The sequence below is a fragment of the Ambystoma mexicanum genome, chromosome 5p (assembly GCF_040938575.1).
Source record: "Ambystoma mexicanum isolate Mex_15411 chromosome 5p, UKY_AmexF1_1, whole genome shotgun sequence".
Taxonomy (NCBI): Eukaryota; Metazoa; Chordata; class Amphibia; order Caudata; family Ambystomatidae; genus Ambystoma; species Ambystoma mexicanum.
The window spans coordinates 1,025,878,933-1,025,896,253 of record NC_090930.1 but is presented as its reverse complement, the minus strand read 5'-3'; the positions used below and the strand labels follow the sequence as shown (position 1 = coordinate 1,025,896,253).

General features: G+C 48.2%; 1 protein-coding gene across 1 annotated transcript in view; it reads left to right on the top strand.

The window, feature by feature from the left end:
• PSMG4 (proteasome assembly chaperone 4) overlaps positions 1-17,321 on the top strand; it is a 267,165-nt gene that overhangs the window by 207,153 nt on the left and 42,691 nt on the right. The window contains exon 3 of the mRNA XM_069613513.1: positions 16,994-17,161. Coding sequence (XP_069469614.1) covers positions 16,994-17,161 — 168 coding nt within the window. The remainder of the gene's footprint in view (positions 1-16,993; positions 17,162-17,321) is intronic.

Sequence of the window (17,321 nt, the reverse complement as noted above, 5' to 3'; positions counted from 1 at the left end):
CCTTAAGTCAATTCAAAGAAGGATAGACCCTTCCCTTGTTAATCCCTATCTCACTAGGGCGGTAAACCCCAGAGTTGAGAAGCTTTTCAGGGCAGCCCAAAAAGACCCACTGTACATAAGAGGGCATCTGAAACCGGACTCCCTTGTAGTGACAAACACCCGTAAGAGGGCGGGAACACCCCTGTCATCGTCCGAAGCTCCTCCCGACAAGGAGAGCAAGAAGATTTATGGCTTGGGCAGGAAAGTAGCCTCCACTTCCGCCTACCAGGCAAGGATTGCCAACTCCACCTACCTGCTGGCGAGTTACAACTGCCACCAGTGGGAAGAAGTCGCGGCACTCATAGATTCCGCACCAGAACCCTGAAAAAGCTAATTGGCACGAGTTTCGGCAGAAGGAAGAGCAGTGTCCGGTTGCATATTAAAAGCAACCTTTGATGCCTCGGATAACGCCGGCAGATTGATAGCAGAAGGTACTGTTATCAAAAGGCATGCTTGGTTGCGACAGTCTGGGTTCAAAGCCGAAACCCAGGCATCATTGATAGATAAACCGGTGGAGCCGGATCTATTGTTTGGAAAGGCGGTCGAGGACGTGCTGAAAAATGCCTAGGACGAGTATGAGACACTCAAATCCCTAGGCCAACTAACCAATAAACCCCCAAACCAGAGAGGGAATGGCAATTTTCATCGCCCACGCGGACAAAATTCCCAGAGAGGGTCTAACTATTCCCAGGGGCAGGGTACACAATGGAACAACAGCCAGCAGTCTACCCGGGGTAATAAGAGCGGACGTGGTAAAGGTAGAGGCAGCCCCAGTAGAGGCGGCGGCACGCCTCCACCAAAAGAGTGACGCTCCGTTCAGGGTCCCTTCTTATGCATCGCCAGTAGGGGGACGCATTTCCAACTTCACCCAAGCTTGGGAAGGGATCACATCAGACAGATGGGCGCTGTCCACAGTGTCCGCAGGATACTGCATAGAACTGTTAGAGCGTCCCCAAAACTACCCTCCACGACAAAGAATACATTCTTTGGACCACCAGAAGATCCTCCTCGAGGAGATCGTCAATCTTCTAGCAAAGGATGCGAACAAGCTCGTCCCGGGACACCCAGTATTGGACTTATGGCCTGCAAACAAGTATGTCAAGCCACAAAAATTTCACATGACTACTCTCCAAGAGGTAATCCCCCTCCTAAAAAAGGGGGATTACATGGCAACATTGGACATGAAAGATACCTATTTTCATATTTCCATGTTCCCAGCGCACAGAAAGTACTTGCACTTCAAGGTGGACAGTTGGCACTAGCAGTTCAAGGTACTGCCCTTCGGGATAGCCTCGGCTCCAAGGGTATTCACCAAGGTACTGGCGGTGGCGGCGGCACACCTACGCAGGGAGGCAATCCCGGCATACCCTTACCTGGACGACTGGCTCATCACGGGGGAGACCCCAGTAATTTGCAGAACAAACATTCAAAGGACGATCAACCTCCTCTTCGAATTAGGTTTCTCAATAAACGAGAAGAAGTCAAGTCTGTTGCCAAGCACCTCCAAACTGTTCCTAGAAGCTATCCTAGACACGTAAGAGGGGTTGACCTTTCCATCAGAGGAAAGAATTCGGAATATACTGCTGCAAATTCCGCAATATCAGGCCGGTCGCCAGATAACGGTACACAAAGCAATGCGTTTGCTGGGCATGATGGCGTCCTGTATTTACCTGGTTCCCCACGCGCGCCTGCGCATGCGTCCCATGCAGGAATGGTTGGCGAAACAGTGGTCTCAGGCAAGTGGTCTGTGGGACGATCTAGTGGTCGTTTCACCAACACTGGTATAAAGCCCTTCACTGGTGGACAAGAGAAAATCTGTCCAAAGGGAAATCCTTTTACGATCCTGAGATACAGGCGGTAGTCACTACCGATGCATGCCTGAAGGGTGGGGAGCTCACCACCTCCACCACACAGCTCAGGGTCTCTGATCTCACTCAGTGGCCAAGAATCACATCAACCTGCTAGAGCTTCTGGCAGTATTCAGAGCGCTTCAAGCGTTCGAGCCCTACCTGTTAAATATGTTAGTGCAAATCCGGACGGACAGCACTACAGCCATGTTCTACCTGAACAAGCAAGGAGGGACTCAGTCGCCAAATCTGTCCAAGCTTGACCAGAAAATCTGGATATGGGCACTCAGACGGAAGATCTTCCTGTCATCGCAACATGTTCCAGGGGATCTCAATTCCCTAGCGGATGCTCTGAGCAGAGACCCCCCCTCCCAGAGGAACACGAATGGTGTCTACACAGAGAAGTCATAGAACTTCTCTCAGTGGGGTTTCCTCACTATAGACCTATTCACCACAAGCGAAAACAGACAGTGCCCAGGATTTGAATCCAGGTTCCCCCAACCAGACTCCCAGGGGAATGCCCTGTGGATGAACTGGTCAGGGATGTTTGCGTACACTTTTCCACCAACTCCTCTAATCAGGAAGGTGGTCAACAAGATGAACAGAGAATCGATGACGCTCGTCCTAGTTGCTCCCATGCGGCCAAGACAACCGTGGTTCCCACACTTACGCAGATTGGCGGTGTGCGAACCCATCAAATTTCCGGGCTGGTACAACTTAATGTCCCAGCACCAAGGTCAAACGGTGCATCCTCAACCCAACTCAATGAACCTGGCAGCATGGCTCCTGAGGTCATAGAGTTCGGACATCTCAATTTACCACAGAGGTGTATGGACATCCTAAAGGAATCTAGGAAACCTAACACGAGGCACTGCTACTTTGACAAATGGAAGAGATGTGTTATCTGGTACCAGAATAAACAAATCAATCCAGTTGATTGCACTCCTTCCACTATTGTTACATACATGCTCCACCTGCTGCATGCAGGACTGGTTTTTAACTCACTGAAGGTACATCTGGCAGCCCTGTCAGCATACACCACTTCCCATAACAAGGTGTTGTGGTGGAAAGTACCAGCAGTTAAAGCCTTCATGGAAGGAGTATAGAGACTTCACCCTCCTATTTCAAACCCACCACCAGGATGGGACCTTAACGTGGTGCTATCTAAGCTCATGGGCCCCCCCATTCGAGCCCATGCACAAAAGCAGTCTCAAACACCTGACTTACAAAACGGCCTTCTTAGTAGCAATTACATCTATAAGAAGAGTCAGTGAAATTTGGGCTCTGTCAGTGCAAGATCCCTTCTTTACTGTCCATAAAGATAAACTGGTTTTATGCACACACCCTAGGTTCTCACCTAAATTTATTTCCAAATTCCACGTGAACCAGTCATTCGAGCTTCCGGCTTTCTTCCAAGACCCACAAAGCTCGGCTGAGGTGAAACTACACACACTAGATGTGCGTAGGGCGGTCCTCTACTATGTAAACAAAACCAGACCGCTAAGGAAAACAGATCAGCTGTTTGTCTCCGTAGCTACAGGCAGAGAGGGGGATCGCGTCTATAAAGGTGCCATCTCTAAGTGGATTATTAACTGTATCCAGCTGTGTTACTCACTTTCTGAAAGAACTCTGCCTTTCACGCCTAGGGCCCACTCTACAAGAGGCATTGGGGCCACTCTGGCCTTCATTGCAAATGTACCTCTTGACACCATTTGCAAAGCAGCTACTTGGAGCTCTATTCACACTTTTACTCAGCACTACTGCATTGACACTCATTCCAAGACAGATACACAAGTGGGACAAGCGGTTCTAAGACATTTATTTGCTCATGACCCTTCTCACCTCCCACCTCCCTCTTCAGGTACTGCTCGCTAATCTATGCACAGCATGTGTTCTAAGCAGATTCCACAAGCCTCAGAAGGGATACATTACTCACCGTAATTGTATTTCTGATGCTTGTATCTGCTTAGATTCACATGCGACCCACCCTTCCTCCCCTATGAGAGAAGGCGCATGGATGCTTGTAGTCTTACCTTTCTATTTATCTGCTTGGATTATCTGTACTCACGCTACTGCTCATGCTATGTCATGTCAGAAAAAATACAATCTGAGGGTCCTGGACGCGTGAGGGATCATGGGTACAGTGGACGTCACACTAGGGATAGTATTACTGGCACGCCCTATGTCGACGCCCTTTTCGAGTTTCGAAAAACAAACTAATACTCTGCAGCTTCCACTAGATGTTGGCCTATACACAGCACGTGAATCTAACAGATACAAGCATCAGAAATACGATTACGGTGAGTAATGTATCCCATATATAAATATATATAAATAAAAGATAAAGAGGAAAGGAGAACCGCACTCTCCGCAGACACAATAAAAGCAGCAAAGTGGAGAAAAAAATTGCGCAGCTCACAACGTAGGAATGGTTATAAATTTAATAGGTAATACAAAATAAGGTAAAAACAGGCAGGACGCCCGGAGGCATGACCCGCACACAACGTGTTTCACGCTCAACTGAGCGCTTGATCATGTGAAGGAAAGAAGGACCACAGAGCACACTCGTATCTGAAGGGTGTAGTCCTATTGCTCTGTCAGTGGAACTGTGAGCGTGCATGGAGGGATGGAAAGGGTGACAGCCAAGTTAGAATGGGGGCGGCGGTGGCAGACAATGAGAACCAAGGCGAATCCCAATAAATAGGGGGCAATGGGTTGGAATGTCCATGCAGTGCATAGTGCACAAAAGGGACAGTGGCATAAGAATGATCAAAGACCCAAAATTGTATGGTCTGTACCACAAATCCGCACCAGGCACACCCACAGTGAAACCAGTTTAGTTTGCAAGTTCAAAAAGGAAAAAACCCATGGTCATAATATGCATACAATTGGTAGAGTAGAAATACTGTAAACAAAAGGCGACCATTTCCCAACCCCATATTGAAATAGAACAGCTTGTGCGTGTGACTAATAGCTGGACATCAATATATTAGTATGACGCAAGAAATGGTTAGGGTAAAGTGCAAATATATATATATATATATATATATATATATATATATATATATATATATATATATATATATATATATATATATATATATATATATATATATATATATATGAAACAAAAGGAGAAGTAGTTTCACTTTTCCACACAGGGACGGCACTCGACGCTGTCAGGACGTCAATAATAGTCTCCCAAAATGAATAAATCCTCCATTCACCACGAAATTTGTTATGCCATATCCAGCTTTATTAAAGGCATGACAGGACTACGACGCGTTTCGCAACGCTCCCGTTGCTTGATCACATATACAAGTGAATATTTTGCACAGCGTTTTAAATGCAACCAAAAATAGAGAAAGTCTAAACTCTATGGTTTCTCCCAGCACAATTAGTCTCTTTTCTCTTTCCCCTTAATTCAATCCATATGGACTCTCCTTTGTGGAACTATATATGTATTTCAGAAATGCATACATTAAATATGCAGATTAATTTGTAAAAGATGAAAACACTTTGTTATTGTGCTTTTCTCTTGCAGCACCTTAATGGGAATCAACTAAGTCCCTGGTGTGCTGCAAATGGTGGTGTACATGTCTTATGCCTGGTTAACAGTGCTTGTTTGCACTACTTGGTGCTGGTGGAAAGCCATTGCATCCCTATGGTGTACATTTTACAGATTACCTCGTCAATAGAAAGGGACTAAAAACTACTAGCCCTTGTACTGTTCTTGAAAACTTGAATAAGTTTATATATATTAATTCTGCCAGTATGTAATGTCATTCAAATCTAATGGTGTTTGCCTCTGCAGAGCCAGAATGTTTTTCTTTGCTTTTTTTTACAGGTTCATTGTAAAAGTTTACACCACTCTGCTTTGCACTCGACGTTTACACTAGGAAAATAGGTTTCCCAGGTTGAAAATGCATTTTCTGTTCTTCACAGAAAAAACATCAAAAATTGCACAGATTTATATAAAACATCTTTTAATTTTGTTTGCTTGTTAGGTGCTTAGCAGCAAGTAAAATAAAATACTGTTTCAAAGTGCCCACAGGGCGAAGGGAGTAAACAAGGGAAGTGAAACACATAACCAAAAACAATATTTTAGAGCAGTGGGAGGAAAAAAAGGAAAACGGACGAACCTACTATGCCTTGTGAGTATTCAGAATGTGCAAGTGCAGCAAGGAAGAGCATAGAGGGGGTAAGTGCTGGGAAGTCCGAGTTCATGGGTGAGCCACAGATGAAGTGCTAGGATTGTTGAGTGCTACACGGCCTGGAGCCGCGTTGGGTGTAAGTGCAAACCTCTAGGGCGGAGGGTGTTCCAGTGCAAGTGCTGAGGGTAGACAGGAGCTGGGCTGATTGGGTGTGGAAGATCAGGGGCTCTGAGAATGCATAAGTGCCCCAGATACCAATCACAGCAACTGTGGGATTAGCAGAGGAGAGAAGAAGGCAAGGAGGAGGTAAAGAGGAATGTTTTAAGGAGCTTCCAGAATTTAAGAAAGTCCTGCTCAATGTGCAGACGCTGTTCCATAGGATGGAGCCAGCTGAGAGAAGCGAACGACCACCAACCCACTGTTTAGCAAAACGCTTTACACACAAAGAGTTGGTGCCAGATGAACATAGTGTTCTAGAGGGAGACTATCTAGTACGATAAAGTTGAAGATAGTGTGGTCCCTGGGCGCAGATAGCCTTGTGGATGATGCAGAGGGATTTTAATTTAATCTGTGCAGCAACCGGGAGCCAGTGAAGACTTTTTAGGGCAGGAGAGATGCAGTCCCTGGGCTTAAAACCAAGGATAAATCTCACTGCCCTATTCTGGATGAGCTGTAGAGGTCACAGAGTCGAAGATGGTAGATTGAGGAGCAGGATATTGCAATAGTCAAGCCTAGATAGAACCAGAGCACAGGGATCATTGAGCCTCTGCGGGAAAGTGAGAATTCCTTTGAGAAGGAAGAGCTGAAAGTGGGACTTCTAGGCAATGTCCTAAGCTTGAGGGATGAAGTAGAGAGAGGAGTCGAAGATGACTTCAAGGTTTTTGGCTTCAGAAGGAGCCAGGGGAGAGCCCAAGGAGGAAGGCCATAGTGAAGGGAAGGGGGAGGGAGCAGGGGTCGCAATGGGAAGGATATCATATTTACAGGTGTTGAGGCAGAGATCGTTGGAGGTGCACCAGGACTGGATGGCAGATACAGTCAGAGAGGATGGAGTGTGCAAGAGGGTCAGCAGGAAGTTTGAAAAAGAGCTGTGTTGTCTGTGTGATACTGAAATTTGGAGGAGAAGGAGGCGATGAAGTGTGTAAGCCGAGCAAGGTAGACGTTAAAGAGCCAAGGGGAGAGGATAGAACCCTGGGGGGACACCACACGTGGCGAAGGAAGTAGGAGAGGAGAAGGTTCTCAGGATGACTTGGGAAGAGCGGTCAGTAAGGAAGGATGTCAGCCAGTCCACTGCCCGTTCCGAGATACCAAGGGTACTGTGGAGCATTTGTATGATGATGGAATGGTTGACTGTGTCAAATGCAGAGGAGAGATCGAGAAGGGTGAGTACAGCTGGGGAGTTGGAGTCCAGAGAAATGCGAGTCGTTCTTCACAGGTACTCAGAAGAGCAGTCTCAGTTCCTCTGGATGCTTGGAATCCAGATTGATGGTCGTGGAGACTGTCAAGTTTGTTGTGTGAGTTGTGTTGGGACAGTGCCAGCTTCCCCAGCAGCTTCCCCTGGAAAGGGGTGATGGAAATAGGGCGGTAGCTGGCAGGGCAGGTAGGGTCTTCTGAAGGTTTTTTCAGGAGTGGACGCACAAGGGAGTGCTTAACCTAGCAGGGGAAAGATCCATTGTCAAGAGTGATTGCAGAAGTCAGCGAGTGCAGGGGCAAGCCAGCTAATGTTTTCATTGATGAGCAAGGGGAAAGCTGTTTAGAAAAGACCTTCATGGATCGGACACCAACTTCTTCAGGTGTGACAGTAGAGAAGGAGGAAGGAGGAGGGTTGGGTGCCAAGGAGGTTAAGTGGGGGAGGAATGGGTTGTGTAGCAAGGGTGATCAGGGTATCCTAAGTTTTGATGGCAGAGTGTGTGGCTAGTGCGTTGCAGAGGGCCTGGGAAGGAGAGGAGGAGGAGGAGGAGACTATGGAAGGGTTGGCTAGTTCCCTGCAGATCTTGAAAAGTTCAGCCGTGTTGTTGGATGCACCGGAAACCAGTGCCTGTATGTGGGCTCTTTTCTTGGCACGGATGGAGAGTCTGTATTGCTTTTCGAGCAGGCAACAGGCCAGTTTGTCAGAGGATGAGGATCACTGTGAGCAATGTCCATGCAGGTTCACTCCTTGGGTTATTCCCTCTGTGCAATTAAAACCTTTTATGGAAATCCTGCCCCCCAACCCCTAAATGTTTTTGAAGCTATGCAGTTCAGCTGTGCATACCTTAACCATGGGTATTTCAGGAATGATCTCAAAACTGGTCTCTTGGCAAGAAAGATTATAGTATGCTTTCTTGTAAAAGAAGTTTTTCTCTGTACCTAAAGTATGCTATACAGCAACGCAAGGCCTGAGCAGACCTCATCTGTGCTTCTACCGATTTATATTGAGACCACTGAGATGAAAGTTACCAAGAGAATGTCCAAGGAGGTTCTCTTTGGCACTTTGATTGGTCTGGGAAGGGCTTGGAGGCTGTTAATAACCAAGAACTTTATAGTGCTGTCAAAGATTTTCATGCATTCTTCTGACTGCAAGGGCTATGGTGACAAGGGCTGTTAGACGTTTGGCAACTAATCGGGCGGGGAACCGATTCCTTTCTGTTTTCTATCACTGGCAACAAGGCACTAGTATTGATGCCCTACAAAGTCCCATAGTTAAAACTACTGAGGTCTGAGTACAGCATAGTCACTTAATCCGAGATCAGCAAAAGGGCATGTTTTAAGAGCTTTTCTAATGAAAGATGATCAGGCATAAACCATAGTATAGAAGGTGGAGCGTTCCAGGGGATAACTGATTGGACTGAAAAAGCTTGCCCACCTAAACAGGTAAGGCATAATGGAGGTATCACCAGAAGGTTTGACTTCAGTCAAACTGAGCAGTTGCATGGGGTTTTTCCGACAGAATTGGGTAGCACAAAAAAGAGACATTGATACTGTAGGCTCCTAAATTCAAGGCAAACATCGTTGAATGTAATTCATTTGTCCACTGTCAGTGCAAAGACTTCATTGCTAGGGAGCTCTGGTTTGGTGCTCCCAGTGGTAGTATAATCCTGGCTACTGCGTTCCGGTCTCACTGAAGGCAATCAATAGCATTGTTACGGCCAACGAATAAGGAATTGCAATAATCAAGACAGCTAGAAATAAAACTGTTAGTAACTGTCACTTTAGCTGAAAGAGAAGGCAAAGGATAAGGCACAAAAGTCGCAAATGGAAAATGCACACTTTAACCATAGAGGAGATATGTGTGGAAAAAGTTAGAGGGGCAACAAACATAATTCCAAGATCTTGTAACCACTGGGGTGCTAGAAGATGAGGGTCCAAGGCAAGATGGGCAGAATACCATACACCAAGTTTCAGGACATAGAAAAGGGCACAAAAAGACCACGCCACATAAAGCACTGTACACCTTATGTCACAGGCACTACACCTTTTTTTTTAAAAAAATATTTTTATTTTATTTTGAAATCAAACACACTACAACTGTTTCAAAACATAGAAAGCATCATAGTCCAGCACATTTTCATTAGAACTCCCCAACTCCCTCCCTCCCCCCTTTAAACTAGAGCCAGTTCTCACATGTCATTTACGGGAGCATCATTGGGAAGCACAGTACTTAGGCAGTCATCATCCGGGTCCTCTGTTCCGTTGTTACCCTGGTGAGGGTTTGCTATAGTGGCCACCAATTGCCGCCAGGCCAGCAAGGGCCCTACTTCCTCCTCACCCCCCCCCCCCCTGGTTCCCGCTTCGAACCAGACTACAGATTCAGCTTCCGCCCACCTCAAGAGGTCCGTTCACCATAGCTCCACCCTAGGTCTGTGGGCCGCCTTCCAGCCCATGGCAATCCTGCGCTTGGCCAAAACACAAGCCAGGTTCTTCAGCTTGCTTATGTGTTTTGAATGCCGGGGTCTAGGGAAAATCCCAAGCATGCATGACCAGGCCGATTCCACATCCAGCACCCCCCCCCACCAGCCAGTTTCGTCTTTACCTCGTCCTAAAATCTGCGCACTTCCGGGCAAGCCCAAAACATGTGTAACAGTCCCGCATTCACCTCCCCGCACCTGGGGCATTGCTGCGTAGCTGGTCCACCAAACTTTGCAATCTTCCCGGGGGTTAAATAAGCCCTGTGGGTAATGTACAATTGAAGCTGTTGGAATCTCGCGTTTCGGGACACCTTTTTGTGGTACCTCTGGGCCCGTTCCCATTGCCCGTCCGTCATGGGTCCTCCCACCTCCTCCTCCCAATCTTGTCTCAATTGAAGCAACTCCTTCCCTGCCCTTACTCGCAGGAGCTCGTATATCCTTGATATTTCGTGCCCGCCCTCCGATACATCATACATGGTTTCCAGGGAGGCGTCAGGGTCTTCCGCTAGCACTGTCTCAGGCCATCTTTCTCTAGTCTTTTTCACAAGCCTAGTGTAGGTTATATATTGGCCACCGTGTACCCCCTGTCTCTTCGTGCAATCTCTGAAAGTCCACTGCCTCCCCTTCCTGCCATATGTCCCCGAGGGTGGCCAGGCCTACCTGTTCCCAGTATCTACGGACCGATTCAAGTAGTTGAGAGTCGCTCCCAAAAAGCGCCGCCAAAGGGGCCTGCTGAGAGTACGGCTCCGAGTCCCCCCAATCTTCCATGTCCTGTGCCAGATCTCCCAGCCCAGCCTCAGTAGCCGCCCCTTGCCCACCAGTTTGTCTCTGCACAACCACACCACTTCCATCAGAAAGTATGGGGCTGTGTCTCCACGCAGCAGCCTAGCTTCCGCCGAGTCTTCAGCTGAAAGCCACCTGGCCACGTACTGCAGCTGCCCCGCCAGGTAATAGAGTTCAAAATAAGGGAGGCCTATCCGCCCCCTGTCACATGGGTTCTGGAGCTTCCACAGAGCAACCCTATTCCTAGAGCTGCCCCACACAAAACCCCTACACACGCTATGAAGTTTCACGAATAGGCTCCTAGGTATCAAAAACAGGATGTTCACAAAAAAGTGCAAGAGTGTAGGCAGGACCACCATCTTGAGCAAGGCCGCCCTCCCCATCATGGTCAGGGGCAATCTAGACCAGAATACCATGCTGTTCTTGATCCCCTCTATTGCCTTTTCCGTATTATGCTTGTGTTCTGCCTCGACCTTGTGGTAAATATTTATTCCCAAATACCTAAATGTCACGGGCTGCCATGGTATTGGCAGGACCGGCAGCCTCTGTACCGGGACATTCCTATATCTGCCCAAAGGGAACAGACTGGACTTTCCAGGGTTCACCGATATGCCCGAGAGGATGGCGTACCGTTCTATTACCTCCAGCACGTACTGCAGGTTTTCTTCTGGATAACGCAAATAGAGGAGCATATCATCCGCATATAATGATATCAGGTGCTCTCCACTGACAGTGCTTATGCCCACCTCCCCATATTGTTGTCGCAGGCATATTGCCAGCGGCTCTAATGCCAGTATATATAGCATGGGTGACCAGGGGCATCCCTGCCTGGTCCCCCTGCAAAGCTGCCAAGAATCTGAGACTGTGGAGCCTGTTTTGACTCTCGCCATCGGGGTGCTATAAAACAACTGGACCCATCTGAGGTATCCAGGTCCCATTCCGTACCCCTTCAGGACCGCTTTCAGCCAGGGGCATCGTACCGAGTTGAAGGCATTGACCGCATCTAACGACACTATAGCCAACTCGCCCGTGTCCCCCTCAGTTTGGTCTATGACATGGTGTAGCCTCCTGTGGTTATCGGTGATGTTCCTGCCTGGAACATATCCCGTCTGATCTGGGTGTATCAGTTTCTTAATCACCTTCTTCAGTCTATTAGCCAGCACGGCCGTGAGTATTTTGCTGTCCTGGTTAAGCATGGACAACGGTCTGTAAGACCCGCACTCCACGGCCGGCTTGCCTGGTTTCAAGAGTGGGATGATTACAGCCTTGCAGAGGGACAATGGGAGTTCCCCCTGCTCATAGGCCTCGTTGAAAGTGGCAAGCAGTGGCTGAAGCAACTCTTGCTTGTATGTTTTGTAGAATTCGCTGGGCAGCCCATCCGAACCAGGCGCCTTGCAAGTGGGCAAGTTCCGAATCACTACCTCCAGCTCATCTGAGGTGACGGGTGTGTCTAACTCGGCGCGTTCTAGATCGTCCAAGGTGGGCAGCTCTAGGTCCTCCAATGTGTCCAGTATGTCTTGACACATATCCTCCCCCGTGTCCTCATACAAGTGTCTGTAAAACTTAAGGAATTCCTCATTTACCTCTTTCTGGGTGTTGCATATGCAACCTCTCTCATCCTTAATCTCACTGATCACCGAGCGGGGGGGTCTCACTCTTATACAGCTAGGCCAGCAGTCTGCCCGGCTTGTCGCCCCCTGCGTGTATCCTCTCCGTATATTTCCTGTAATTGAGTCTGCATAGTCTATCCCAGAGTGCGCTGCAGGACAACTGTAGCTCCTTTACTTTGGTTCTGTTATCATGAGCGGTGCTCTCGCAACGCATGAGATCCTCTAGCTCCCTTTCCACCTCCTGGAGTTCCCTTTCGACGCCCCCCTGTAGCCCCTTAGCTTGGGAAATGGCTACCCCGCGCACCACCACCTTAAACGCTTCCCGCAGTGTGCCCACAGAGCCTACGCTTCCCGTATTTATATCAAAGTATTCTTCAATGGCATCCCTCAGGCCCTCCCGAAACCCCTCGTCCTGCAGAGCCTCGGTCCTGAGTCTCCATGTAGGGATCTGCGGTCTTGGGGGCTGGTGTCTCCAGTCTACCACCAAGGGCGAGTGGTCAGATAGTACTCGGGCCTTGTATTCCGCTCTTTCCATGTCTCTCACTATCTCGGCTGTTACAAACATGTAATCTAACCTTGTGTGCAAATCATGTGGCGCTGCGTAGTGTGAATACTGCCTATCCGTGGGATGCAGCCTTCTCCACGCATCCTCTAGGCCTAGGTCTTTCAGTAAGGTACCCAGCGCTTTAGCCGCCGGTGTCGTTTTCCCTGCCCTGTCCTTGGACCTATCCAATTTGTGGATCCATGGAACAGTTAAATTCCCCCCCCCCCCACCCACACTACCGTACCCCCTGCCAGGGGGCCAATTTTACCGTAGAGGGTCCTAAAGTAAGCCGCTGTGTCGTTATTGGGGGCGTACAAATTTATGATGTGCACTTCTCTGTTTTCCAGGAGACCCGTTACCACCACCATTCTACCCTCCGGGTCCACCGTAGAATCCAGCATCCGAAACGGCACATGAGGGGCCACCCAAGTAATCACCCCTCTAGCATACGCCGAGTACGCCGCCCCGACAACATTGCCCTTCCATTTCCTCCTGACCACCTCCAGCCTTTCCCTAGTGAGGTGGGTCTCTTGCAGCAGGGCTATGTCTACGCGCATCCTCTTTAAGTACAACATCACTTTGTTACGTTTCAGGTAGCTGTTAAGGCCCCGTACATTCCTGGTCACAATTCTGAGATTACCCGATGCCATCCGGTCAGACCATCTCCATCCCGTCCCTTCCCATAATGCTCCCCATGTTAGTTCGTTCCCTGGCTCTCTCTCTTTTATTCACAAACAATACCCCCCTCCCCCCTTCCCCAACTTCGCACCACTGCACACAACTCCCGCCAACCCCCAACAATAGCCCAGCTCCATTCCTGGATCTCAGGCCTACCCACGTCTGGACCCGTGTCCGAGGACGAGGACCCCGTGGGGTGTCACCAATCTAACAGTGACCTAACTAAGTGTACTACTATTGGGTGCAGAGGGTGCTCCCCAGGAGCTCCCAGTCATCTATTTAGGAGAAGTGTATTCAACGGGACCCGCCGGCAGATACCATGACTTCCTCCCCACAAGCACAATATCGTACTATATTCCAGTCCCAATGTCGTTACTATGGCCTCACGGGTGCCTCTGCAACGTGCTACTTATCTCCAGCCGCTTCTGTCTGGGCATCCGATTCCTGAGGTCGACCTTGCATATCCAACCACTCCATCGCTTCGGTCGGCGTCTCAAAGAAGAGGGTTCTGTTCTTATAAAACACCTTTAACCTGGCGGGGTAGAGCAACATGTAGCGGTGGCCTGCTTCTCTAAGCCTCCTTTTCACCGTTCCGAAGTTCATTCGGCTCCGCTGTACGAGCAGCGTATAATCCGGATACGCCATTATTTTCGCTGACCCCCTTTCTATCGTACCTCCTTTCCGGAAAAATTCGAGAATCTTTTCGCGGTCACGATAGTTCAAGATCTTCGCGATCAGCAGCCGCGGGGGGGGGCTCCTGGGTCCGGTCTTCTGGTCAGGGCTCTATGTGCCCTTTCTACCGTGAACCCCTGGGCCAGCTCCCCGCCTGGGATCTCCTGCAAGAGCATGGTTTCAACGTAATCCGTGGGGTTCGATCCTTCCATTCCCTCCGGGACACCCACTATGCGAATGTTGTTGCGCCTGGCACGCCCCTCTGCCTGCTCTGTCCTCCAAATTGCCCACTCGTTGCACGAGGGCATGAAGCTCCTTAGCGTGTGCATTGCACACCTCCGTGGTCGGGGCCAACTCCTTCTCCAGTTCCCCAGTGCGCTCCGCAATCGTTCGCACGTCCTGGCGCAACAGGTTCACCTCTTCTCGGACCGCTCCGATCTTAAGGTCTAGGCCCTCCTGCAGCTCTTTCATGGCCAGGCCCAACTTCGTCTCCCAAGCCACCTTCAAGTCGGCAATTGCTGCCAGCACCTCCTGGATAGTACCCGGTGGGTCCGTCGCCGCCACGGGGGCTTCTTTGCTCTTGCCCCCTTCCGCGCCCGAGGGCAACCTAGCGTAGGCCTCCATCGTGGGCTGTTTGATCCGGGGTCACACCACCTTTGAGGACATCCTGCTGCGTCGGTTGGGCCCACGCGCCCGGCTGTGTCTTCGGCGCTGCGGAGCGCCTTGCGGGGTTCGCTCGCCAGCCCCTTCAGAGCAAGGTTCCGCTGGACTCTGGTTCACTCTGCTGGCCCGCCACGATCCAGGGCCTCCTCAGTGGGGGCTCGCACTTATGTTCTTGCCACCAGTCAGAGGCGTATGCGACGCGTCTATCTGGTTGGGCTCGCCCACGCTCCGGCCAGCTTTGTCTTCCTCAGCTCCACGGACCATTTATGGCCCTTTGTCCACAGGCGGCCATCTTGGGTGCTGCCCTTCCACTGCACGACCGCCACCTTCTTCGAAGTCTAGTTCTGTGGATATGCAGTTTCGCTGGTGGGGAGGGCACTCACCATGTGCCCCCCACTTTCATGCACCCTTGGGTGCACCGTGGGCTAGAAAGTCTGCCGAAAACCATCACTTCTTCCCAGGATCAAGATCGGATCATCGGGAGCTCCTCCAAGGAACGTCCCCTCACGTAGCCATCAAGCCACGCCCCCCACAGGCACTACACCTTTAAATCTATTTCAAAAAATTATTTTCAATCTGAGTTAATCACATTTTAACCAAGGCTGAATAAAAATGTATTTCATGTATATATTGAATACATTAGTATATATTAATGACAAGGCATTTGTTAGGCCAACACACAGAAAACACATTGAAAAATTATAATTCAGTAAGGCCTAGAGAGGAGCAGAGTATAGCAGCCATACAAGAGAGAAGAATATACCCATACAGTTCATAAAGTCTATCTGAACATTATGAATGATGCCATTCATGCAAAAAACAATCAAGGTCCATCAGACAGATAGCTGTTGTCACAAGGGTAACATCTTTAAGAATCAAACAATGATTTATAGTGTAAGAACAAACACGTCTGTTCTGTTTATCTTGTGTTAATTGTCTAGAACCCAATTTTATTTGGGTGTCTACTTAAGTTTCCGCTCTATCATAGATGTGTAATTAAAAGCCAAGCCTTCATCAAAATGCTAGTGTGGTTCCTTGAACTCCCAAATAGTTAGCCCAACATGGATGCACTCAGCAACATCTTCAATGCTACTACTGGGATCAGTGTACCCTTGTGATGAGGGCCATCTTGTTCAAGGCAACTATGGTAAATGTGGCGAGTCCGAAGAAAGACGCGGACACACTGAGGACATTTCCAAGATGTGTTTGTTAAAGAATAAGGGCTAACTTTCCCTTTCGCTATGGGGTATTCGCTACCTATTTTTATCAACTAAGGTTCTAGTCACTCATTAGTGAATGTCCAAAGGAATGCCTGCTGTCCAAAACTAATCCTACCTGACCTTACCACTATTTTAAACAACTAAGGTCATGACTCCCTGATTGTCCGATGGTTGTGTTTTACACTTGTCTTATTTTCTTTAGACTTCTTGTTAATATGCAATTCTTAGATAGTCTAGTGTTATTCTCCGTATCAGTTCATGTAGCTCCCTCATGGGACTGTTAGCTTTTCTCTCCTCTTTGGTGTGTGCTTTCCTTGACCTTTGTTGAATCATTCAGTCGGTGTTAATTGGTTCTGAATAATCTTGTAGAGTGTACTTTCTTTTGGGTTTTTTGCTTTCTGGGTAATTATAGTTAATCTTTTCCTGTTATGGACGCTCTTGTATATTGGTTGTCCTCCTGGCTTTTCTGGTCTTCATTTCAGTTTTCTCTCTCTGTTATGTCCCACTCTTTGTTTTTTGGATAACTGGGTACTTTCCCCTCTTCAAAGGGTAGTGATATCCAAGTTTTATTGATCTCCCTATCCTGGATTTCTGTGATTCTCTCTTTCACCTTGATACGATTCCTAAGGATGTCATGGTCCTTCAGTTGATAGTATTCTCTTTCTGTTATGTTGCACACTTTGTTTCTTGGATAATGGGGTACTTCCCTCTTCCTAGGGGAGTGATATCCAAGTTTTATTGATCTCCTTTTTCAGAGTTTCTATGATTCTTTTCCTCACATTAATACAGTTAAATTTCATTTGTTTTCAAGATTTCGTCACTTATACTCTAAGTCTCTCTGATTACGTAACGAGTACTTTTCCATTTCCCCGTATTCATATTTTCCCCATTACTTTCAGTATCGCAGTGGAACGTCTCCTGGGGCCACCTTCTCCTTTCTTCCATTTCCTTGTCGGCTAGCTTTCTGCTTTGTCCGCTTCTTGCATCTCTTGGTCTCTTGGCAAAACAAGACGAAGGTGAAAGCAGAAGCTCATCAACGGCTAGTGCATTAAACAACCTATCACAAGGTAAATCTCACACAGAAAAGTACAATCCCCTCTAGCTTTGTATAACCAGATTTTCAAAAAGCAATCTTTCAATGTATATAAAACAAATGTTCTTTATTTTCATTTATATCATTCAAAAATTCAAAACACATAACTAAATTCACCTAAGACAATGTTTGCA